A 26,234-nucleotide genomic window follows, 5' to 3' on the forward strand; every position below is an offset into this window, starting at 1 on the left:
GGACGGTTGCTGAAAAGTGTAGCGCACATCATATCGGTAACGGTATCAAAACATGGATGTTCAGGATTGGAGCGTACTTTAAGGAAATATGTAACGCTGATGTATGATCTCTGTAGGTGGAGAGACCATTCATTGGATTCGGCATATAAGCTTTCAATTGGGCTTGTTCTGAAAGCGCCCGTGGCTAAGCGGATACCTAGATGGTGAACAGCGTCTAGTATCTTTAGCGCGCTCGGGGCGGCAGAGTTATATACCACGGCACCATAATCTAATCGTGACCGGATGAGGCTCTTATACAGATTCATTAGGCACTTCCTGTCACTACCCCACGTAGTCTGGGATAGAAGTTTCATTAAGTTCATTGTTTTCAGACACTTTTCTTTGAGTTGTTTAATGTGTGGGACGAAAGTGAGTCTACTGTCAAGTATAACACCTAGAAATTTGTGCTCTTTGTTTACAGGTATCTGTTGTCCACACATTTGTAAGCAAGGATCCGGAACAAGGCCTCTCTTCCTTGTAAACAGCACACAAGAACTCTTTTGAGGATTGATTTTAAAACCATTTTTCTCTGCCCACCGTGACACCTTGTTCAAACCATGCTGTACCTGTCTCTCGCATACTGTGAGGTTACAGGATTTGAAGCCTATTTGAATGTCGTCCACATAGACGGAATACAAAATGGCTGGTGGTAAGGAAGCACGAAGCGTTGTCATTTTAACAATAAAAAGTGTGCAACTGAGCACGCCTCCCTGGGGTACACCAGTTTCTTGTGTAAAAGGACGTGACAGCACATTGCCGACTTTCACCCGGAAGGTACGATTGGACAAGTAGTTTTTTATTATGTTTAGCATATTACCATGAATGCCCATTTCCGATAAGTCTCGCAAGATCCCGTATCGCCACGTTGTGTCATACGCCTTTTCCATATCGAGAAATATCGAGAGGAAGAACTGTTTATGTATAAATGCGTCCCGGATATTTCCTTCAATACGTACAAGATGGTCGGTTGTGGAGCGCCCTTCTCGGAAGCCACACTGATAGGGATCAAGCATTTTGTTCTGTTCAAGGAAATGGATCAGTCGCTGATTTATCATTTTTTCAAATACCTTATACATGCAGCTTGTGAGGGCTATCGGGCGGTAGCTTGCCACTGAGGAAGGATCTTTCCCTTGTTTTAAAACAGGGACCACAATGGCTTCTTTCCATGCGGTCGGAAGGTACCCTGCGTCCCAGATAGTGTTGAAAAGTGTAAGTAGTGTCAGTTGCGTGTCATTGTGTAAGTTTTTCAGCATTTCATACATGATTCTGTCAGATCCCGGTGCAGAGCTCTTGCATGCGCTCAAGGCAGCTCTCAACTCTGCAATACTAAAGGGGCAGTTGTACGGTTCATTCTGCCGACACTTTCTTATGAGTGGCTTGCGTTCTTCTATTTGTTTATATTTGAGAAAGGGTTTTGAATAATTGTTGGAACTTGACACGCTCTGAAAGTGCTCCCCAAGTGAGTCTGCTTGTTCAAGCAGGGTATCGCCTTGAGTGTTTACCAGGGGGAGTGAATAAGTTTGTCGTCCTTTTATCCTGTTAACCCTGTTCCAGACTTTCCCCTCCTCTGTATAAGAGTTGATACCCGATAAAAACTTCTGCCAACTCTCTCTTCTGGCCTGTCGGCGCGTTCTCCTTCCTTCGGATTTTGCTTTTTTAAAATTAATAAGATTCTCCGCAGTGGGAGAAGCGCGTAGCAACCCCCACGCTTTGTTTTGTTTCTTACGGGCGGTCCTACATTCGTCGTTCCACCACGGGACGTGCCGTTTGCATGCGAAACCGCTCACTTCAGATATGCATTTAGATGCGGCATCTATAATGAAGGCTGTAAGATACTGAACGGCAGCATCAATTTCTAAAGAGGACATGTCATTCCATGAGATCCTGGTGAGAGTTCGGAATTTCTCCCAGTCGGCTGTATCAATTTTCCACCTGGGAGCCTGCGGTAGACATTCGTTTTCTTTATATGTTCTTAGTAGTATAGGGAAGTGGTCGCTCCCGTAAGGATTGTCGTTAACTTCCCATTCAACTTCAGACAGTAGTGACGGGGAGATTAGGCTAAGATCTATTGAAGAAAATGTTCTGTTTGCAAGAGAATAGTATGTCGCTTCCTTCTTATTCAGAAGACAAGCACCAGAAGAGAAAAGAAGCTGTTCAATAAGACGACCTCGCGCATCTATACGAGGGTCGCCCCACAGGTCGTTGTGTGCATTGAAGTCGCCAAGAACAACATAGGGTTCTGGCAATTCATCTATAAAGGACTGAAATTCATGTTTAGTTAATTTGTAATGTGGGGGTATATAAAGCGAGCAAATAGTGATGAGTTTGTTTAGCAGAACAACTCGCACCGCCACTGCTTCAAGGGGCGTTCGAAGCTGTAAAGGTTGACATGCTATACTTTTATGAGTGAGAATCGCAACACCACCCGATGATGCGACGGCATCATCGCGATCTTTACGAAACGTAACATAAGTACAGAGAAAGTTTGTGTGTTTGTGTTTTAAATGTGTTTCCTGTAAACACAGCACTTTTGGATTGTGTTGGTGGATGATTTCCTGCACATCATCAAGGTTTCTAAGGAGACCTCTGACGTTCCATTGTATGATTTGTGTATCCATATTTAATGTAAATTGGTGCTGTGTATACGGAAACAGAAATGTTGAATTAGATTACAGAGCTCTTGCGAGGCCCTGTAACCGGGGTTTTGCCTTTTTTGGAGCGCTCGAGGGAGCCCCGCCGCTCCTTAGGCGCTTGGTGCGCCGTGGGGATAGGTGTTTTGTCCATTGCCTCTTGTGAGGCGCCGGACACGTGCTCTTGCGAGCGGGAAATTACCAGTGAGGGTCCCGCCTTGGAGGGCAAGACCCCTGCGCCCACCAGCCCGGAGGTCGATGGGGCTCCCTGTGGAATTTGGCTGCGCCGGCTGTTGCCAGCGCTGGGAGGGGCCGGAGAGGTCGCGGCAGCCTCGGCTGCGCCTACCTTCGTGGCCGCTATCGGTCCTGCGGGATCGCTGCGTGTAGCGCAGGTTGCCGCAGATGACTCTTGTGGGGCCGGCAACCCAAGGGTAGCCTGGCCTGGTTGCTGGTTGGATGGAGTAGGCTCACCTACTTTCACCCTGGGGGCAGGAGCCAAAGGTACCTGCTCGCTGCACGCGGGCTGGGTACTTGGCATTGGCCGCTGCGACGCTGCCCCCCGACGCGCCGCATCAGCATAAGGTGTGCTGTGAAAAGGTGAGCACCGTTTACGAGCTTCCTTAAACGAAATGTTTTCCTTGACTTTAAGGGTGATTGTATCTTTTTCTTTCTTCCAGTTCGGACAGGAGCGTGAGTAAGCTGCATGGTCACCACTGCAGTTCACACAGTGAGGTGTGCCACTGCAGTTGTCTGAGGGGTGGCCCTGGACTCCACACTTTGCACAAGTTATTTGACCACGGCAGCTCTGCGAGCCATGGCCGAACCTCTGACATTTGAAACATCGTCTAGGGTTGGGGATAAATGGTCGTACATTTAACCTGATGTATCCTGTTTCAATGGTGTCTGTCAGCACGCTGGATGAAAATGTTAGGATAAGATGTTTAGTGGGGATGTCCTTGTTCTCTCGTCTAATTGTAATACGTTTTACGTCAGTAACATTTTGTTCTTTCCACCCTTCCAGGAGTTCAGTTTCTGTCAAGTCTAGGAGGTCTGCCTCTGACACGACTCCCCGTGAGCTATTCATTGTTCGGTGTTGTGTAACAGAAATAGGAATGTTACCAAATGTCACGAGACTGCCAAGCTTCTCGTACTGATGTTTGTGAGGGATCTCAAGGAGAAGGTCCCCGCTAGCCATTTTCGTTACCTTATAACCTGACCCTAAGGCTTCGGTCAAAGATTTTGCTACGTTGAGTGGCGAAACGCATCTGGCTTGCTTTTCAGGATTTTCACTATGGACAACATGGTACTTCGGGTAGTTCTCTTTTATGCGGGTCAAACATGTGCTGAAGTCTTCGGTGCGTCCCCTCTTCTGAGGGTGACGATCAAGTAGGCGGGGAAATACGGGTTTTCCCATGGTATTTCGGTTCGTTTTCGGCAGCAATGGCGGCCACCCACCACGGAGCCCAACATGGGGACGCTGCAGGTCTTAACGCGTAAGGCTGCAAGCGCCAACCGTACATTGCCACTATAACCTAATATATTTTACCCAAGGGAGGGCAGATACACAAGGTTAACCCTTGCCGCCATGAAGAAAGGAAGTAATGAGAAGTGAGGAGAAGACAGGAAAGATGTAAAAGTGGGAGAGAAAGACGAAGATTGGAGAGGAGGACAGGAAAAGGCGACTGCCGATTTCCTCCAGGTGGGTCAGTCTGGAGGTGCCGTCTATGTGAAGCCGAGGCCGAAGAGGCGTGTTGCCTCCGCCGGGGGGCCTTAAAGGTCCAAACGCCCGGCATCGGCTCAACCTCCAGGATCCCCTTTTCCCCAGACACGGCTAAGCCGCGCACGGCTACACGCGGGAGGGTCCAATCCTCGTGTGCTCGGGTACGTGGTGGCGCAACACACCAAATGCCTGCTGACGCAGACGCCCCTGCGGGGTACTAACTAAATTGACAAGCATGGTATCATACATACATGCAAACACGAATACACCTCACTCTATGAGCACGGACACTTGCTGTCAAAAGCAGCAGCAATTGACCTTCGTGCTGCCTCTCGCTTCAACAGAACTAGCAGCACTCGGTGTACTCTGTCCTCATCACAGATCGCTTTCAAGATAGAGCCAGCACTGTGCCATTGTTGAAGGTGCTACAGATGTCCCTTCTTGTTTGGGTTAAGTCGGGCAGCAACTGCATATGTGGACTGGTGGCATGACTTCTGAATGTTTTTTAACACATTTATGAATATTCAAGTATATTTTCCGTGAATGATGCGAGTCAAAGTGCTGATAGAAAATCATTTAGCAGTAACTCATCTCCATCTGAGTGAACAGTTATATAAGAAGCGAAACTTAGGTACTGGAACTGAGGACAAAGCATGCCCTAGGGTGCGTCACTTACGCTGATGATATCACGTTGTGGGAAAATTTGGGATCTTACGGGGATAAGCAGGAGCTTCTGCAGTGAGCAATCAAACAGGTCGAGACCTTCACGTAAGGGATTGGCATGACATGCATCCCAGAGAAGTCCAAATTTATTCGTATAAGAGCGAAGTACACGAGACAAGAAAAATCACCTGTGTTTCAAACTGTTCTTGAATGGGGAACGTGTAAGACAGGTGGATAAACTGCGCGTCCTGGTATTATGGATCCAACAGACAGCCAGAGTAGCACAAACGCGCTATCTCCTCAAATGTACTACCCAGAACATACCCATGATGATCTGCACGGTTACGCAAACCCGCGAGGGCTTCTGGGAAGGGGAAACAATCCAAGTGGTATGCACCTTTGTCATCAGGATTGCATACGGACTCCCCTTCCAAAGCACTACCAATCAGGAGCTCAAACAGCTTGAAGTAATCATTCAGTGGGCCTTTAAAGCTGCTCTAAGGCTCCCGAAACATACCAGGTCAGAACATTTTGAGAATTTGGGAATCCATAATACCTTCGAGGAGTGTGCGGTGGCCACCCTCAGCTACAAACGGAATGGCTGTGCCCAACAACGCAGCGTCAGGCCGCACTAACCAAACTCAGCTTTGCACTCCGGCCACAGTTCACTGCAGAAGAGACAGTGAACTCGACACAGGAAGTCAGGCAGCACATAATGGTGTCCCCAATTCCAAAATATATGAGTCTGAGATATCATGCAGGGCACCAAAAGGCCCAAGCAAAAGCCTTGCAGTGGAATTTCAGAGCGCAACCAGACGTGCACTACACAGACGCAAATCAGACAGGCAAGGACAAGGCAAGTGTATGGTGATAGCCACGAATCAAAATTGCATGATAGCGGCATCGGTCAGGGCGAAACCTGCCAGCACGGTGTAAGCCGAAGCGATTGCACTTGCAATTATGGATGCGAAGAATAGGGACATATCTTCAGCCATACCCATGGACTCACAAACCGCCTATCACCTGTACCTCTCCGGGACAGTGCCATGATTAGTACTCAAAATTCTAGGGAATCAAATTACTGGATTCCACAACCTCACTTGTTTCCCCCCACACATGGAGGGCGACACAAGGGCAGACCGGCTAGCTGGCGTACTAACCCTTTGAGGGTCAATGGCGTAAATATATGGCGCCGCGAACAAGTCCAAAAATGGTCGATGCCGTATATTTACAGTGCCATCTGTACGTTTAAAAAGCGCGCCAATTTCCTAAAGTTTTCTTTTCTGTCATGTGCTGCCACTATGTGGAAATACAGGGAATTTTTTTCGTGCGCCTCCCTCTCTCAGTTTTCGTTGCGTGGTTTGTTGTATGTAGTGCAAGTTCACTCCCGCGCGTCTATATATTACAGCTCGCACATTGGCGCGCACGCGTAGGTGGCGGTTTGGGTTTTGTTTTTTGGGACGGTTTTGGCTTCTTGCGCTTGCAAAACTGATGGCTATCTCGTTACTAATTGCTCAAAGGGAGACCGCTTGTTTCTCGCTCGTTTAGTGCTCACAGGAGTGGGCATTGTAAGGATGCCACCATGCATGCGTTTCTGTTGCTTTTTCTTTTTGGACACTCACAAAAACTAATTGCCTCTGGTTGGCAATAAGATTGATTAGCGGAAGTTTGTTGCATGTTTTGCTTTTTTGATGGGCACACAACCGCACAGTTTTCTTGAGTGCATGCACCTATGCAGTTCAATTACACTATGGATGTGCATATTAGTGTAAGAGCAGGAACATTTGAGTCTTGCGAAATATTCTCGTGTGCTCATTTTCAAAGCCTTGAACTATAACAATGCATTAATTTTTTAAATTTTAGCAGTTGATTTTCTTTTTTGTTGTTGTTGTTACTCACGAATGAAGAGTACATAAATACCAATGCAAAATTTTTTTTTTCTCGCTTTACGATCACCCTAGAAAAATTACAGTAAGTTTTTTTAGAAATAAGTCCCTAAGAAGAATTGGAATCTGTAATAAAAAAATCGACCCTGGGCGGTTGCATATGGCGAAAAAAATCGACCCTCAAAGGGCTAAGCATCCGAACTGCAGACCGAGTGACGGCCCACACTCTACACTGCACGACATCCTCAAACACCAAAGAGAAGACAGAAGGCAATATGGACATGCGCACCAAAAGTTAGTCAACAGGCGATGAGTTGGTGCGAACTTCAAACACACATGCACCCAAACTTACACAGCCATATTCACCACACACAATACACTGACGAATCCCCGTGGTGCAGGGACAGGCCAACATTACTGCACATCACGTGGACGTACCATAACAGACCGATACATATAAATTCCACGCAACTAAATAAAAAAACTCGCAGTCTCACCCAAAAGGTGAAGCATTGATTGCGATAGCGAATTAGTGGACAGCTATACAAAGTAAGGATAGTAGTTTTATACGCCGTATAACCTTGTAAACATAGACATACTAAATTAACAAGCAAACATGAACACATCTCCTTTTTTGACTGAAAATTCACTGTCGAAATGCTGGAGACTAAGCACGGCAGCAGCAGTGAGCGAATTGACCTTCATGCTGCATCTCGTATCAATGCGAAATAAGCCACAGAAACACAGCGCAGCGGACTCTGCCCCATTGCAGATGGCTTTCAAGATACAGCGGCCAGGGCCGCCCCCCACCTTTTCCTTTCCCAGAAGCCTTGTGTGCAACGGAAAATAGCACACTGCCTCTCCGCTTTCCTCTCTTGCGTGTGAAAAATTGTGCCGCGATCACTGGCTCACCCTCGCATACTTCCACTCGCACATACAGCATACGGCACACGGCAACAATTCAATCACCTTTGGACTTTATACGGAACCTCACAGCGATGGCAGAAATGCGCCTGGAGTATCCATATAACGCTTGTAGGCGTCGTTCGCCCAGCCCTAAAAACCCGGAAAACTGAGTCAAATGACCTCTGGAGGTGAGGCCACTGACGCCGAGCGCATCAAATATCCTCCATCACGACAACGACAATGAGCCGACGTTCCCGCGCGTTCCAGTGATCAACGATAAGTTGTAACATCAGGCATACGGCTACCATAGACGACGAAGAATTCACCACCTTAATTGACGCTGGTGCGGACAGCTCGGTTATGAGCAGAGAGCTTGCATTAAAGTTAAAGCTTTCACACAGTGGACTAGGTCGCAGATCCATACTAATGGAGGTCATCTACTAATTCCCGTGGGCAGATGCACTGCTCTAGTAAATATTCACGGATTTACGTACGTCGGGGTCTTTATCATTCTGCCCAGTTGCTTGTGGAACTTGATAGTCATGGATTTTCTAAAGGCGAATGGAGCCATAATTAACCTGGAAAGATTGAGTGTTATGTTCTCTGGGGCAAAAGCCATAGCAAGCAATTCTGGCAATGAGAACCAAACCGAAAACTCCTTGCGCATCGTCAATGACAGCATAATGGTACCACCAAGAAGCAGCCTACTGACCATGGTAACGTGCCACACATTCGACCGCTATGAGGGCATCGCCAAGGCAAACGATACATTAAAGCTTGAACGGAACATCTGCATTGCACGAGGTCTCACACAGCTTCAGAACGGACACTCATTAGTCCTGCTGACCAACTTAAGCAACGAATATCGGCACTTACCGCACGGCACAGCTGTTGCTTTCCTCCATAAAATTGCTGCCCTCACGGATGTCGCCTCGCTCAGAACTACTCCGCCTAATTCATTGGAAGCGGTCAACCTGAGCAATCGCATTCAGATTAACTCCGGCTTATTGAAAGGACAGAAACAGCAACTACTTGACCTTGTCAATGACTTCTCTGCTGCTTATCTACAGAGTCTAAAGTATGGCACACCTCTGTGACAAAACACTGCATTCCTATGAACGAGTCAGCACGCCCCATTCATCGACATCCTTATCGCATTTCACTTACGAAAAGGGAGGTAACAAAGCACCAGGTGCAAGACATGATCAATGATGACGTGATTCAGCCGTCCGTAAGTCCATGGGCGTCCCCCATCGTGTTAATTAAAAAGAAGGACAATACACTACGCTTCTGTGTAGACTATTGATGGCTTAACCATGTCACCAAATGCAACTTTTATCCTCTGCCACAGATCGACGACGCTCTGGGACCGTCTACGCCACAGAAATTTTTCACCTCTTCGGATCTTAAGTCAGGGTACTGGCAGATCGAAGCAGACGAGCACGACCGCGAAAAAACAGCATTTGTGACGCCTGATGGATTATATGAATTCAAAGTGCTCCCATTAGGCCTGTGTTCCACACCAACCACATTTCAGTGGATGATGGACACGGTTCTCTCTGGACTGAAATGGCAGACGTGCTTAGTCTACTTCAATGACGTTGTGGTGTTTTCAAGAATGTTTGATGAACATCTAGAATGCCTCAAGCACGTACTCATCACAATCAGCAAAGCCAATTTTTTTTTGGCTTTCAGGAGCTCAAGTTTCTCGGACACGTAGTCAGCCCCCGCAGTGTTCGGCCAGACCCCGAGAAGCTGGCTACCGTCGCAAAGTTCCAGCGTCCAACTGACAAGAAGGCAGTTCAATGCTTCTTAGGTGTCTGCACTTACTACTGTCATTTTGTCGAAGGATTTTCAAGGAGCGCCGAACCATTAATGAGGTTAACACGCCAAGATGTACCCTTCAAGTGGACGGACGAGCAACAAGTAGCCTTTACAGAATTGCGAAAGCAACTGCAAACGGCCCCCGCACTCGTGCATTTCGACAGCAAGGCTGACACAGAAATCCACACAGACACCAGCAACGTGGGGCTCGGTGCCATACTTGTCCAGTGGCAAGACTGCGCCAAACGGGAGGTAGCCTATGCGAGCCACAGTCTGACAAAGGCGGAGGTCAACTATTCCAAAACTGAAAAGGAGTGTCTCGCCGTCGTTTGGGCCATCGGCAAGTTCGACCCCTACCTGTACAGCCAACTGTACAGCCGACTGTGCTGCCTTGCAAGTCTTAGTGACCCTTTAGGCCGCCTCATTTGTTGGAGCTTCCGCCTTCAGAAGTACGACGTCACAGTGGTTTAACGATCTGGACAAAAGCACCGCGATGCCGACTGCCTCTCACATGCACCTATACCTTTGAAGCCAGTGACATAGAGCAAGACTTCCCATTTCTTAGTGTAGTAGACACTGTCGAGATGGCTGACCTCCAACCTGCAGACAGTGCACTGCTTCCCCTCATCCTATACCTCCAGGGAGCCAACATTGTTGTCCCACAACTGACGTCACAAGGTATGACGCCTTACTGCCTCTGCAACAACATTCTCTACAAAAAGAACTTTGAAAACAGCCAAGAAACGTTCCTTCTAATTGTCCCAGTTTCACTGAGCTGAGTGTTGCAAGCGTGTCATGACGACCTGTGTGCCGGACACTTAGGCTTCGCCAGGACGTTAGCGCACATACGCCAGAAGTATTACTGGCCACAGCTGTTCTAGTCTGTTCAGCGCTACGTGAGAAGCTGCCATGATTGTCAGCGACGCAAGATTCCACCTTTGAAACCTGCTGGTCTTCTGCAATGCCTGGACCCTCCTCCAGCACCGTTTCAACAAGTTCGAATGGGTCTTCTCAGTCCATTCCCTAAGTCGTCCCCAGACAACGAATGGATAGTCACAATGGACTACTTAACGCAATACGCAGAAACAAAAGCTGTACCCCGCAGAACCTCTACAGAAGTCGCCATGTTCTTTGTCCACGACATCATATTATGTCACGGGACCCCTTCAATCTTTATAACCGATTGAGGGACTGCTTTTAGTGCCGAATTAATCCAGGAGATCATCACGCTGACCCACACCAATCATCGGAAAACTATGACCTATCACCCACAAACTAATGGACTTGCAGAGCACCTCAATAGAACTATCGCCGATATGATCTCGATGTACATTGACTTGGAGCACAAGTTATGGGACCAAATTCTACGATACGTGTCATTCACATATAATACGGCTGTTCAGGAAGCCACCCGATTCACTCCATTTGAACTGGTTTATGGGCACTGCGTAACACCTTTAGACACCATGCTCCCGGTAGACAACAAAACAAGAAGCAACAATGCTGATGAAATCATCCAGAAGGCCGAAGAAGCTCGACAGCTTGCTTGCAACCGCATCCGCCTCCAGCAGAGTACTGATGCCCGCCATTACAACAGTGGCCAAAGGAACATCCAGTATGAGCCCGGCGACTACGTTTGGGTGTCATCGGGGGCTGTCGGAAAAATTACTGTGCAGATACTCTGGCCCGTACAAACTCATCGACTTGAACTACGAGGTCGTCCCTCAGAGTACTACTATGAGTTAGAGCCAACGACGACCATGAGCCGAGATTGTCCACATAGTACGGATCAAATCATACTACGCCTGCGAAGAAGCATCCATCTGATAAACTTTCTCCCGCGCCCTTTGTCACCCTTTACTCCCTCCAATGATCAACTGGGACGGTCGCTTTTCATGTGGGAGTAATGACGCGAAGTAAGCGCACCGATCGCCAGAGAGAAGACGACGAAGGGCACAGTTGTGCATGGGGTTTTTTGGGTGTGAGCCATCATTAAAGGCTGTTCTGTTTCGGCAAGCCCATCTTAGTTATCTTCGTGACAACATAAAACAAGCGACGCAATTCAACAGTCGTTATCACAGTTCTTTTGAATTCTTTTAAAACTGTATCCTGATGGGTTCTCATCTTCACTGTGAATCACATTTTGTGTCCAAAAATGATTACTGTAGCTGTTACAAAGTATAGAGCGTCCATTTTGGATGCTAGTTCACACATTTCGGAATTATAGGCAGTGCAGAGCCACATATATAGAGCCAAATTACCACCGCATTGTTAGTGTCACATCAATGAAAGCTCGCCTTTACCGCTCTTTCATATCACAACAAAATATCTTGACTGTGCCTGTTTCACAAGAAATGCTGTCACAGTTCCCATCTAGAAAGACTACTACAGATGCCATAATACATTCCAGCATGCATTGCCCAACCTATAGTATAACGCACGTACTCCTTCTGCTAACACAAATGCTTTCAAGATTCTGTAGTACAACGCACCTTTGTTGGTTGGAACGATTTGCCATGCAGCATTGTTGATGAAGACAACTTTAGAACTGCTTTTATCTAACCTGCCTTCTACATAGCATTATACTCATATTTGCACTGCTCTATAATTATGGCTCGATTTATAATTGCACTGCTGCTGTTTGTTGCATTTGTCATACATGCACCAAGTCCCCTATGTAATGTACTCTTTGCCTTTACAATAATATAAATAAATAAACAAGGCTCTAGCCTCCTTAATGTTTTGTTCTGGACGACGGTCGCATGAACAGCCCAACCCAACTAGAATTTCAATATTTTCACTGGTTTTAGATGGCTTTTGAAACACACGACACAGGAATTGTCAGTGCCACTCAAATGGTTCACACTGGGTGAACACTCCTAGTGCTCAGATCTAGCTGTTAAACATGTAGTTGGATGTGTATATTCCCCAAAAGTGGACTTAACTCTTTTCTTCTTGAAGAAAGCAGAAATACATATGAAATGCCACCTTGGTTGCCAATATATGCTTTTTCCAACCATCCCCAAGACAATGTACAAGGGAGTGGTTGGGAAAGCCATGAACTCATATGTTTACTGTTTGTGAAGAGAATGGTTTGATCGGCCTTTAACACAGCGCTTGTTACTTGCACATCTACCAAGTTCAAAAAGCTAGCTAAAGAGAACCTGCCTGGTTCATTGAGCATGAAACGTTAAGTGTCTTCCAGGACATCTCTAGCAGTCAGTATGGTAGTTGTTGGGTTGGTGCTATTTTGTTCAACAGTGAATAAGGCACAGTACAACTTTGTTCTCCCATGGTGATAATTCTTTACCACATTTACTAAGAGGTGGTCCTCACAGTTATAGGAAAAACAAGCTGTTTTGGTGTTGCTTGACAGGCCTGCAAGATGTGCTGTGGATGGCAACTGTCCATGTTGCGATGCAGACTCTGGAAGCCTTTGGTTGACTTGTTACTTGACCTCGTATTTCTTGCACTTACTCTTTGCCTGTGAGCCTCTGACGGGCTGTAAGAAAAATATATCTTCCGTGGTTTCGAAACAACCGTGCATTTTCAAGCCGAGCAGTCTCCTTATTATGCCACGACTGCTTTTGAGCAAGAGAATGGAAAATACTTGCACTAGGTGCTCACAATTAACAGGAACAGTTCTCCATTGAGGTCACATTTAGTGCACCGTATCTGAGCGCCTGGACATACACAACACTGACACAGCATGGTGCATGCAACACTTAATGGGGGAGGGGGGGGGGGGAATTGAGAAAGAAGTTGATCTTGGGAAACCACTCATTTCCATATCTGTAAGCTACTCTGTATCAAAACTATTTAGCTAAAAATGCACCCCAAATGCATAAAAAATAACTTTGTTCATGCCAATGGCAAGAAAAGATGTGACAATTTCGCAAGAACACCGAAGTTCACGGAGTCATCATTTGTCTTGGTCTTGCCTGCTGCCAAACACTGCAACCTTGGCATTGTTCGAAAACTTACTTTCACATTTTCATTTCTGCTGCATAGAGTAAGTATAACTAATAGTTGGTTGTATTAATGTTCTGCCCTCCTTGCATACGATGGCCACATCATGGAGGCCACCACTTTTGCGATACCATAGGAACACGGTGTCGCAAAGGACAGTGCAACACCATAAATTACCACAAAATGGCCCTTTTTCAGCAAGGTGGTTGTCACGGCAAGTTGGTACTGCATGCATGCCAGCACAAAAGAGAACGGGACAAGTTACATCCCTTTCTCTTCCGCACTAACATGCATTCATCAGGCCTTTTTTTACCTGCATCCTGCATGCTTCCTTGGCAAGGCAGTCGTGGCAGGAGGTGACAAGGTGCCAACTGCCTTGACTGCTGCTAGACACAATGTCAATGTCGGTCCTTTCAGCCAAGACTAAGCTTTGTAAAAGCACCTGAGCAGCAAGAGGCACTGAGCCTCTTCCATTTGTCGTCTTGGACTGTCCAGGACTGCTTAAGATGCTGCATACTCAATACTCATGGGTTGAAAGAACCGTCTTGGGCAGTCTGGGACTGCCGGGGATGGATAACTGAAGTGGCCCACTGCTCTACTAAGCATGGAACGAAATTTGTTTCCTGAAAATGTGGGGTGATCCACGATATCCCATTCATCTGCAGCAGGCTTTGGGAGCACCACAGCTCACTCATGGGGATCACCTGTGACCAGTGATGCCAACTCTGGAAAGTTATCCCTAGATCTAGGGATCTTGGAACCAACTTAGGAATTTGGCATCTTTATGACAATATCTAGGGATTTTTAAAAGGTACTAATATGTTTTTCCCATGCTTTGTATGACGAATTCATACAATTGGGACTGTGTTTTGTGATCAATAATTGATTTCAATTCGTACTATTGCTGCCCTTTGTCGATGGCTGGTATGCTGCTGCTATCACTGGGATTGAACACTTGCCTTGCCTATATCATAGACATGAAAAAGGGATCATCAGAAAATGTAGCTTCAGCGACTTGATCTATGTTAATGCCAGCTACATAGAGAAACGAAAATGTGGAGATTAGTTCCAATATTTGCTTTCGTATCTTGTCAAACACCGCTGTCGGTAAACAACATACGTACAATTTTCTCTGTAGAAAAGGAATATCAATACTTATTTTTGTCACTACCATTCTCCAGAAGCTCGGCAGCTATACAAACTAATAATGATGCCAATGGACTGGAATACTACGTGCCTCTCATAAATTTCAGGTCTTTTCGTGTAGGATACTGCCATGAAAACTGTTTTGTCAAGCTGAAAAAAAATTATCTTGGGCAAAAGCACAAGGCCACAGAAGTGCTACAGCTGGACATCTACTATGCAAGCTTTACATAAGGTAAAATGTGTTCATATTGTAGGCAGCCTTTTTAGCATTACAAAATACATGCTGCAGTCAAAATGGCAAACAAGAAAAAAGCTGTGCTACTCTGTTGTGTGCCCGCACACACTGCACTCATGCCTTCCTACTCGGCAGGAGTGAATGAAGCACAATACGCTCTGCTGTAAGTAACCAGTTCACACTCTCTGCTGCAGCCCAGAAGTATAGCCAGTCCTTCACCTCAAGAAATTACATCCTGACATTGCCTGTGGGTAAAATGTGGCCACCTGAAAGGCTTGCACACAGCAGCGATGTGTAGGCACGAGCACTCCCTCTGTCCAAAGTGAATTTAGCTACAGAAGCTTATTGAAAGGACTGTTGCTGTGAGGGCCTCGAGTGGCCATTCACACGACAATTTCGTGTGTGTTCGTGGGCTTCTTTCTCGCTCGAAAAAAAACTTTTACGTAGCACGTATCAATCAACAGAAGGCTGTATGAGGAGCTTTTCATGTTGCTCTACAATATTCAGTTATTTTTCATCTAATTACAATATTTGAGAAGTCAATTAATTAATTAAAAGTAATTATCTAACTAGGCGGAATAAAAAAAATAATCCGAGTATCTCCAAGCGACAGGAAACATTACTTGGTTCTATCAAGCTATGTGGCATTTGAATATTTTTAATGTTTGGCTGAAGTTACAATGGAACACCCTGTATAGTGCTGTTTACAAATTCCAGCATCTAACCAAAATACCTGCTAGGGCCTGGTGAGGGAAGCAAGCATCCCAATGACATGTCAGCAACTCATGTACCGAGCGTGCTACCAAATTGAGTGTACAGGGCAGCTGTCAAGATGACTTTGCAGCAGCAAAAACGCACTAGTAGTTTAACCATGTATATATGGCTGTCCTCCCTTATCACTCCATGTGTTAGAGGGGCTGTGCAACACTTCTTGAACATGGTAAGGAAATGTTTGCAATCTGTCGACAATGCTGTCACGCGAGCCAAATATTATTCCACTGCATACAACAAGGAGCCCACATTCTCGCACAAAAGACTGCCAGCTCTTATCTGCCGCTTTCAAGGCCCCCTCTATTTTCCCATGGTCTATGACACCACAGAGGCAGCCCAGACACCACCTCCTGTTTATTCAAAATTAATGAAGGCGCACTCCTCCTATCTTCCAGCAAATGGGGAAGTGGTGGTCATCCTGCCCGTACTGCTCCTTGGTCCCTCTCGGGCACTTTTGTCAGACGCCAACCATAAGTGCACCACAGAAGGCAAGAGAGGAGTCGCAGAGGCAGGGCATCGCTATCCACGCTGTTTTGAGGATGAAAACAAGCATTGCGCTCCTTATACCTCCATTCATATTAAGTCCTCTTCAAAACTTTCTTCGGGAATATATTCATTAAGAAGCATCTCCCTCACTCCCATGTGTTCTCAGTGTTCAAGGAAAGGTGCTGTAGTCGTAACCTTTTAAGGCTTTTAAAATGGCAGCTTTCAGTCCAACAATACAAATATAAATACCTTCATTTCAACATCGGGGATGTTAGGGGTGCACCCAAAAAGCCTATGACTGGCTTGACAGAGGGGCGCATAAAATATGTACTGCTCCTGCTGAGCACAATAACTGGAAGGCTGTTGCCTCTTTAAATGCGTTTTTTTTTAGGTTGAAAATGAGCCACTGGGTCGGTATAGTGCAGTGATCCACTCCGCTCATTTCTATACCACTCTTATCATCCATCATTCAAGGCCAGCTGATCCCAGTGATAATGTGGGCGGAACACCACTATGACCACTGACGAAGCGCAACAGGCACTGGAACAGAATCATCACATTGTCCCATCCCTGGATTCCAGTAGCACCACCTCCACTCTGAGGCAAACTGAAAGCTAAAGATGGCAATTTCGCAGCAGCTCCATGCATTCAGTTTGCAGAATTGTTGCAATGAAGGAAACCAGCTTGGTGATGACGAAAAAAACGATTATGTCAAAGGAAAATTTTGTTCTTTGGTTTAAGGGATGAAGCACCTTCAGGAGTAAAGTGTATCCTCGTTCTTTTTAGACCATAAGTTACACCCCGACAAAAAGAACTGACAACAACAAATGGCTCTGTGAAAGCAGTAATAAACGAAGTGTGCGGTCCTGCAACAAAATCCTCCATGAATGTCATGGTTTCTGTGCATACCAACAACAATGAAATCAATTGGAATTTGCTATGTCCTTGTGTTTGCCCTTGTCCGTCCTCATCTTCCACACTGTGCTACTGTTACCATACCACACCACTAAAGGAATGTTATTCTCCACAAGCACATTTCAGCACTGTTTAGTAGTGCCCTGGATACAAGAGGAGACAGAATGCTTCCCACCTGGCAACATCAGCGTCCAGATCACCCCAAACTTGCAGCTCCTTTACCGTTAACATTTAAATGTACTAAACTGTGTGGCATCATTACTGATGAATATTCATGCCATACGGATAGCCACACAAACATCTGCGCACATGGCCGCATCGAGTCAGACGTTTAAGCTCAAGGCTTTTCTTTTCTTTTTTTCACATTGAAAGTTTTAATGCACGTAGCTTTCGCAGAAATGCCTCTCCGGTGGATATCGCTGCGCTTTCAAACATGCCGCGCATCCGGAACGGGCCTGCGGAAATCACTTGTGAACGGAGGAAGACCCACGTACGTAAATAGGGAACGTGGTGCTTTCAAACGCCCCCCACAGCAGAACGACACTTGAGACCACCCAGCCGAAGCGGCGACGGAACACCCGAACGACGATCGCGTCAATGCACCACCGTTAGCTGCAGGGAAGCATGCTCCGATTCCCAATGCCGTCTTCCATCGAAGCAAACATCTGCCGTGGTCAAAATCAGATCCGGTGCCCTCGACGCGAGGTTAGTGGCTAATTCGCTAAACGGGAGTTTGAAAGCTGCCTCACTTTTTCATCTTTGTAGCATCCCGGTGCGAACAAAGCAAGGCCCGCAGCCTCGCGCTTTTCGGGCCCGATAACAGACGCCTCAGCGCCGAATATCAAACGGACAACGTACCCATGCAGGGACAATAGAGAATGTATCCTCTCCTGTCGGCACAGACCGCTGTCAACGACAGCCACAAAGTCAGCACTCCAAGCGTACCGCCCGGCGTCATTGCTCAAACTTGCCGTTCGTGGACGCGGCTGCTGCGTGTTGGCACTGGTGACGAGTTGCCTCACCTGCTTGCGACACGAGCCGTGCGAGCACGGGTGTAGTACGTACTACATACACGCGTAGACTTAACGGCGCATTCCGAGAGTAGCCGTCAACAAACTGAGCGGGTCTGCTGCCCTGTCTTATTCACTGACCAGATTCTAGTCAACAAACATATCTGTAGTGGCGATTTTCTGATAGTCCATCAGTTCATGTTTGTGTGTGTGTGTTTTTTTTTTACTTTTACAAAGATTGGCACGGAAAGCGGAGATCTCAGAGGCCATGTTTATATTCGCTGCTCATAGATAGCACTGCCGTTAGCCCCGCAAAGGAAAGTACACCCAGAATAAAAACTGGTAGAAACACCCATAAAACAACTTATTGAAACGATGGGGCAGACATGGGTAGAGTGCAAGCCCGATGTGTAAGTAGGGACACGTTGTGATGTGTCACGTAGGGGCCACCGAGTGAGAAGTTCGAACAGGAGTCGCCCTAGTTTTACGGTTTTACTTGCCGCAAACTCATAGCTTGTAGCGATACACTGTGAAAAAAGCTGTTGTGTTACAAGGAGACCACATTTTCTTCCACCTTGATGGTGACAATATATTCACCGTACTCAATCAGTCGATCACCTGCTCGGGTTACAAAACAAAACAACCGTGACTAACTGGCACATGAGATGGACTTGACAGTGTTTCAGTGTTAAATGAAGTTAACCATTACCGTTCGCCTTTAAGCGAGCAAATACCCAAGCGCACAAATGGGGCCTGTGTCAAGCAAGCATTGTCGACCATGGCCTGACTCGGCAAGCTCACATGAAGGGCATCAATCGTATCGCATATCAAAACTGCGGCAGACAGTCAACAAACCTAAGCTGGCAAATGTCGTCGCTCCTTGCGTCATTCACGGTGCGAGGAAGTCACTATTCGCGTAAGTGCACCTCGCAAGATTCGCCTCAAGTAGCGCTACAGCGGTCTCCGTCACGCTGTCATTACATGTTCCACACAAACAGCAGATGACAGTCATGCATCTGTCATCAGTCCCAGTGAGCAGTGCGCGGCGCTTTTAATTCGCGGCTACCGACCGCCCCCTCCTTTTCTTAAGAAACAGTACAAACCAAAAGGAAAAAAACGCGCGACAAGGCACAACAATCGCGTCCAAGGCACCGGTCGGCTCCGGTCACTGACGCGCACGGGGCGAACGAGCACGCGCTGCTCTAACGTCGCGCCGCCGACGGCCCTTTTCTTGCTTTTTTGTCGATCATCCGTGCTTTCGCCTTCGCTACCTCTGCCCGCCGCAAGTTCTTTCCCCCTGCGAACGAAAAATACACAGCAAAAAAAAAAAAAAAAAACGCGCTCGTCACCGCCGAGCACTGACGTCACGCGGTCGCCATTGGAGAGAAAAACCCGGCACGGTTCCTGGAGGTCACACACGATGCATGCCATTGGCCAGTTTGCTTAATCGTCGACGTCACTTCCTCCAGCTTGGCCGTGGAAGCATAGTGGAAGGCTGCCGCGCCACTTCCCCTAACGGTTAGTCTCTTGTTTGTCTCCGGGGGGTACGGCTGCGTTCTTATCGTGCTCCCCCTCGTCGTACTTTACATCGGCGCGTAAAAATCGCTGGTGAATCTCAAGACCAGAGTCGCCCGCGGCCATCCGACATCGTCCGCTCGGGGAACATGGTTATGGACAACGACGCCCAGAAGGTTATCGCGATTTCTCTCGGGAAAATAGCGACGTCTCGAGTTCAGCGTGGTGGACCCAGCCTGCATCGTAGCCTGCTCGTGGCCAGTGTGCTGTACAAGGCGCGTACAACCTACTTCGACGATGCTCTCCAGACGAACGGTGCGTCATTTTCACCCGTGATGTGCGCGCCGTACCGAAACGACGACGAGGAAGCTGATTGTGAGCCCGAGCAAATCGACGCCGAAGAGGACTCGTCGCCTCTCGCTAAGCCTAACCGGACGGTGACGTCGCCCGTGACGTCAGCGTACGAGGATTGCGCCAGCACGGACGGCGGCGACGACAAGGAGAATGTGGAACCGCCGAACGGGTCCGAACCCTCAACGACCCCTGCCCGCTGTCTCAAGCGGCGCCGCACTCACTCGGATGACGAGGACAGTGGTGCGAAGCGCAGCCGGCTCTGGAGACGGTCATCCTCCTGCGATTCTGACGAATCTGAGCAGGATTGTGCCCCTGCGCCGACCGACCTACCGCAGGAAGTGAGCTCGGACGCGATGGAAGTCGAGTCTATATCGAACTTGGTTTTGGCCTTCAACTCTGGTTTGAAGGGCCTCTCTTCATCGTGGGATAACTGCCAGCCGTCCATGGAGGAGCCCCAGCTGCGACGGGGCTCCTCATTGCCCGACCTGTGTTCGGCACAGTCCGATGTGCTCAGGACCGCGTTTTCACCTCCCGTGTTGGCGCTCACAGTCTGAGGTTTGCCGAGTCTCTCATCGCTCGCCTGTAAATAGAGGACTCATACACGAATGCATCGCGGATCCCGCGCTATGCCTTGTACAGATACCCCCGTTTCTGTAACATATTTTTATACGCACACATTGTGGTCATTATTGTGTCTGTAATAAATGTTTGTCAGCAGTGCATGTGCCTTTGGCTTGTTGTACTCAGCCGCAAAGCTTGTGTGGTTAACCACAAGCTTTGCAGCATCGATTTCGAGAGCTGGCGTGCTCAAAGCCAACCTTCCTTGATGTGTTTTGTAGCAGATATTAGCGCCATTTTGTTTCCGAAGCTGCTGACTAGCGAGTAGCACGCAGGTGTCATTAGAAATGTCGAGGTTAGTACAGCGCTTCTCTTCGACAGTTCAAAGCCCACTCTATAGGTTTTTGGTCTAATCCGGGTCGTGAGTGCATCTGCATGTCGTGGACAATGACTGCGCAACTTGGCCGAGTTACAACAGCTGCTCTACGAATGGCGGTCAACCAGAAAGGGGGAGGAAGAGAGGAGGGTTGGCTTGATCTCGAAAGGTAGTGGGTATCAAAAAAAGAAAACATCGTTTGCAAAAGCATGATGATGATGGCAATTGTTGCATACCGCCGCTGCGCACAATCATCGCTACCGTCACCTTGCCACATAATCTATATGACCGCTCTCATATGCAGTTAAAAAACATGCTAAAAAAATGTACGTACTTTTTTATTGCACTAACGCCATGTGCCGTATCATCATTATCGCAATAACTTTGGCTGTGCTATGGACACCATACTATGGATACCTGTGCCATAGTATAGTGAACTCATGGAGGAATGAAACTGAGGAGAGGCCCTACCCCCTCCGCGCGCTAGGAGAAAGGTGTGGAGGAAATGACGTAGTAGGTTCTCCTTTGTTTTGCTGTTTTTTTATTTCTTTGCTGTAGTGGCCACGCCTTTCGGGCTACAATGGCGGCTTTGTTTTGGTTCTGTGCTCTCACACGTGTTGCTCCGTAGGTTTCGTACCGTGGCAAAGGCGCCGTGCGGGCAGGTTTGCGTTGGTCTTCGTGTTTTGTTGCGCTGCGTTATCTGGGCCGTGCTCTGCCGGATGTTGCTGTGGCCAGGTGGGACAGGAGGAAATAAAATTCGTGAAATGAACGCGCCTGCAACGCTGTACGCAATGTACCGCGCCACGGCAATGGCTACGGACAAAGGAATATCCGCGGGTAATTTTGCCCTTTTTCGCGGAATCATGCTAACGTGCTAACGATTGCTTAGTATTACTGCGGAGCGCGCGGGTCTGAGCAGTAAGCACGGAGGAAGGAAACTAAGGAGAGGCCGTGACGTCACTCTTTGCGAAGCTAAAGTGAAGCCGGAAGTTGGCGTTGCTCCGCCTATCGGGCCAGCTCTCCTCTCTTGTTTGCACTTCTCGCGAAACGACGCCGCGCTGCGCGCAACCGGGCTGCCCGGACCCGCGCGCTCCGCAGCAATACTAAGCAATCGTTAGCACGTTAACATGATTCCGCGAAAGAGGGCAACATTTTCCGCGGATATTCCTTCGTCCGTAGCTATTGCCGTGGCGCGGTACATTGCGTACAGCGTTGCAGACGCGTTCATTTCACGAATTTTAGTTCCTCCTGTCCCACCTGGCCACAGCAACATCCGGCAGAGCACGGTCCAGATAACGCAGCGCAACAAAACACGAAGACCAACGCAAACCTGCCCGCACGGCGCCTTTGCCACGGTACGAAACCTACGGAGCAACACGTGTGAGAGCACAGAACCAAAACAAAGCCGCCATTGTAGCCCGAAAGGCGTGGCCACTACAGCAAAGAAATAAAAAAAACAGCAAAACAAAGGAGAACCTACTACGTCATTTCTTCCACACCTTTCTCCTAGCGCGCGGAGGGGGTAGCGCCTCTCCTCAGTTTCCTTCCTCCATGGCAGTAAGGTTGCGCGCAGCGCGGTGTGTTTTCGCGAGAAATGTAAAGAGAGGAGAGCTGGCCCGATAGGCGGAGTAACGCCATGAGCAAAGCCAACTTCTGGCTTCACTTTAGCTTCACAAAGAGTGACGTCAGGGCCTCTCCTTAGTTTCCTCCCTCCGTGCGTGAACTAGAAGGGGGTAGTGGGCTCAGGGAGAGCCCGCGGGTGTGGCACCTCACGTCGACGCCGCAAGATGGCGCCACTAGAGCATGGGCTGTACGCTGTACGGAACGCGAAACTGAGCATTTGCAACTCTGGTAGAGAAAGCCGACGCCGCCACGAGCACATCATAAATTGTTTTCTCCGCTCTTTCTGCGCACGCGCGAAGAGAGAAATGTGGGGACTTTCGGTCCTCGAGATTTCTCTTCGCCTAGGTACGACGCAGAAGAAAGTTAGCTCCGTTCGTCCCTAGCCAAGCTGGCAACGCAATCGACAGAATGCGTGGCCGGCAAGGCGAAGAAGCCTTGTCAAAGGCGAGTTTGTTGCTATTTTGTTGCGACGGTAGCATATTAAATTTTTATAGTCGCAGCGGGATACGTTTGGAAGTGAGGTGTCTTCTCGGATGACTTTAGTGGCAAAGCATTACATCGTGCCGATGCATTGTTCATTAGTGTCGTTGAGCAAAGTCAGCATACCACACACTTCAGGAGATCCGCGGGCACGGAAACAGTTTATTAATTCGACTGCCGTGCCGATGCGAGTTTAATTGCTGCCCCCCCCCACTTTTTTTTTTTTTTTTTTTTTTGCGGCGGTTTCATATTAAATTCTGATCGTCGCAGGGGAATACGTTTGGACGTGAGGCGTTTTCTCAGATGACTTTAATGGCAAAGCATTTCGTCGCGCCGATACATTGTTCATTAGTGTCGTTGAGCATACCACACACTTCAAGGGAATCGCGGGAACGGAAACAGTTTATGAATTCAACTGCCGTGCCGATGCATTAGTTCTTAATGTAACTGAGCATACAACACACTTGGAGATTTGTGGGAATGGAACATATTGTACTCTGTATGTGAAAGTACTAAAACTTGCGTCGCCGTGCAATCTGAGCCGTAAATCGTTGTGAAAGCTGTACAGCCACACTGGCAAAACACTAAGCCCTGCGGATGAATACGGAACAAATGTATGCTAAAGAAAAATGGTCGAAATGCAATTTCATAGCAGTAGACCCTTGTGAAAGCTGTACAGTAACACTCATATTGGCTACGTGGTGCAGATTCGTAGCGATTCTGAGGTGCTTGTGCGCAAGGGTAATTAATGAAGGATCGCGTATTACGAATCCCGGCTGTTACGATAGCTCATATACGGGGAGCTCTATGTGGGCGAAACAAGGGCTCAGATGGCTACAACGCGTGCGAAATAGCTCTGAAGGCCTGCCAGTACACTTGTTCGGCGTCTACGTGCTTGTACTGCGACAGGAGATGTGACGGCAGGTGCGCACGTATATCACACTATATCCTCCAACAGTGGCCGCTTTCCACTCTTGGTATACTTCGCCGCAATACACTGCGCATGCTTGATTGCGCGACACTGGTGCTTTACGACGAAGCTGACTTTAGGCAAACGGCATTGTGCAACGCTCGAGCCATCTTGTCTGTCACTGCGGATAGAAAACGCATACACGTTCAAGCTATTTGAGCTGCATCGTTTTGTCGATGTTTATCCCTCTTTACTAAATGAAGAGGATAACGTACACCTGTGTGGGTGATTTAAAAGATTGGTAGAAAGCCTGGTAACCTATGTGCAGTCAGTCAAAAAGCACTATTTATGCAGGTGTCCACGCTCCTGTAAAAAAAAAAAGAAAAAAAGAAAATGCAATTCAGTGATGACCCTTTGGAGGTGGATCCGCACTTATGTAAGCACAGGCGGCTCATCAGTCGCAAAGTAGGAACCGAAGAGAACTTTTTAATGCTAATCATACGACATTGATAGCGATTCGATTTGTGGTCAGCCGACAAACGCATTACACTAAACAGTGAGACTTCACCTTAATCCGCAGTGCTTATGTGGAGAACAGGAGAGCAAACGGTGAAAACAATGTTTTCATACAAGGCAAGTCATCCATGTAGTGGAATTGCGTTTATCGTTGGTGTAATGTTGACGCATTTACTTTCTGAAGTCCAACTTTTACTGCAACTTAGTTTCCATTGGTGCAGGTGCTTCTATTGGAAACATCCAAACTATGACTTATCAAATCAGAATGCCGTCTTGTAGTTTGAGAAATTTTCCTCCGGTCTTAAGTCTTTTCTGAATCTGGAAGAGCTGGCTGATTGCACAAACCACGTAGCCAATATATACCACGTAGCCAATGTGTTATTGTACAGCTTTCACAAGGGTCTACTGCTATGAAATTGCATTTCGACCATTTTTCTTTAGCATACATTTGTTCCGTATTCATCCGCAGGGCTTAGTGTTTTGCCAGTGTGGCTGTACAGCTTTCACAACGATTTACGGCTCAGATTGCACGGCGACGCAAGTTTTAGTACTTTCACATACAGAGTACAATATGTTCCATTCCCACAAATCTCCAAGTGTGTTGTATGCTCAGTTACATTAAGAACTAATGCATCGGCACGGCAGTTGAATTCATAAACTGTTTCCGTTCCCGCGATTCCCTTGAAGTGTGTGGTATGCTCAACGACACTAATGAACGATGTATCGGCGCGACGTAATGCTTTGCCATTAAAGTCATCTGAGAAAACGCCTCACGTCCAAACGTATTCCCCTGCGACCATCAGAATTTAATATGAAACCGCCGCAAAAAAAAAGGGGGGGGGGCAACAAACTCGCATCGGCACGGCAGTCGAATTCATAAACTGTTTCCGTTCCCGCGGATCTCCTGGAGTGTGCGGTATGCTGACTTTGCTCAACGATAATGAACAATGCATCGGCAAAATGTAACGCTTTGCCACTAAAGTCATCCGAGAAGACACCTCACTTCCAAACGTATCCCCCTGCGACTATAAAAATTTAATATGCTACCGTCGCAACAAAATAGCAATAAACTCCCTTGGACACGGCTTCTTCGCCTAGCCGGCCACGCATTCTGTCGATTGCGTTGCCAGCTTGGCTAGGGACGAACGGAGCTAACAACTTTCTTCTCCGTAGTACCTAGGCGAAGATGAATCTCAAGGCCCGAAAGTCCCCACAATTCTCTCTCGCGATCACTGCTCCTGGCGCATGCGTCGAAAGAGCGGAGAAATCCATTGATGATGTGCTCGTAGAAAGACGTGTGCGCTTGGTGTCGCGCCGAAAAAAGAAAGCGCGCAGCTCCGTAGCATGTTTTTTGAAAACTTCCTCTGAAATTAAGACAAGGCGCAGAGAAAGGTGGAAAGGCGGACGTTCTTCAAGCTTGCGTGAAAATAAAGCCGACCCAACGAGTGCAGACTAACGGCCGCACGACGATGCGACTGATTTCTAAACTAAAAGCTCGCGAACACCGTAGAAGAGGTAAATATGTGAATGGGTCAATTGCTTAATTCATTTGCCATTAACAATTTTTATACAGGTCGGGACCCAATCGCATTCACAAGTTCAAGTGAGTCAAACAATTGCGGCGCGTGTACTAGCACATTCGGAACAGAGGCCAGATATGATGAGGTTTTATTCTTTTAAGTGTGATTTTGTTTACGAAAGC

The 26,234-nt window shown here is 47.5% G+C and overlaps 2 protein-coding genes across 5 annotated transcripts in view; one reads left to right on the forward strand and one right to left on the reverse strand.

The window, feature by feature from the left end:
- O-fut1 (O-fucosyltransferase 1) overlaps nucleotides 1-19,444 on the reverse strand; it is a 211,244-nt gene extending 191,800 nt beyond the window's left edge. Inside the window, exon 1 of one of the 4 annotated variants that reach the window (XM_075677794.1) lies at nucleotides 19,056-19,444. In XM_075677794.1, coding sequence (XP_075533909.1) covers nucleotides 19,056-19,089 — 34 coding nt within the window. In that variant the 5' untranslated portion in view covers nucleotides 19,090-19,444. Of the gene's footprint in view, nucleotides 1-18,048; nucleotides 18,391-19,055 lie in introns of those variants that run through there. The other 3 variants (XM_075677795.1, XM_075677796.1, XM_075677793.1) reach the window with 3 other exon arrangements.
- Nucleotides 19,445-19,710: 266 nt separating this feature from the next.
- LOC142566867 (uncharacterized) lies at nucleotides 19,711-20,789 on the forward strand. Its single transcript, XM_075677797.1, has one exon. The coding sequence runs from the start codon at nucleotides 19,865-19,867 to the stop codon at nucleotides 20,621-20,623; it is 759 nt and encodes a 252-aa protein (XP_075533912.1). The 5' UTR covers nucleotides 19,711-19,864; the 3' UTR covers nucleotides 20,624-20,789.
- The last annotated feature ends 5,445 nt before the right edge of the window (nucleotides 20,790-26,234 follow it).

The sequence above is a fragment of the Dermacentor variabilis genome, unplaced genomic scaffold (genome assembly GCF_050947875.1).
Source record: "Dermacentor variabilis isolate Ectoservices unplaced genomic scaffold, ASM5094787v1 scaffold_13, whole genome shotgun sequence".
Taxonomy (NCBI): Eukaryota; Metazoa; Arthropoda; class Arachnida; order Ixodida; family Ixodidae; genus Dermacentor; species Dermacentor variabilis.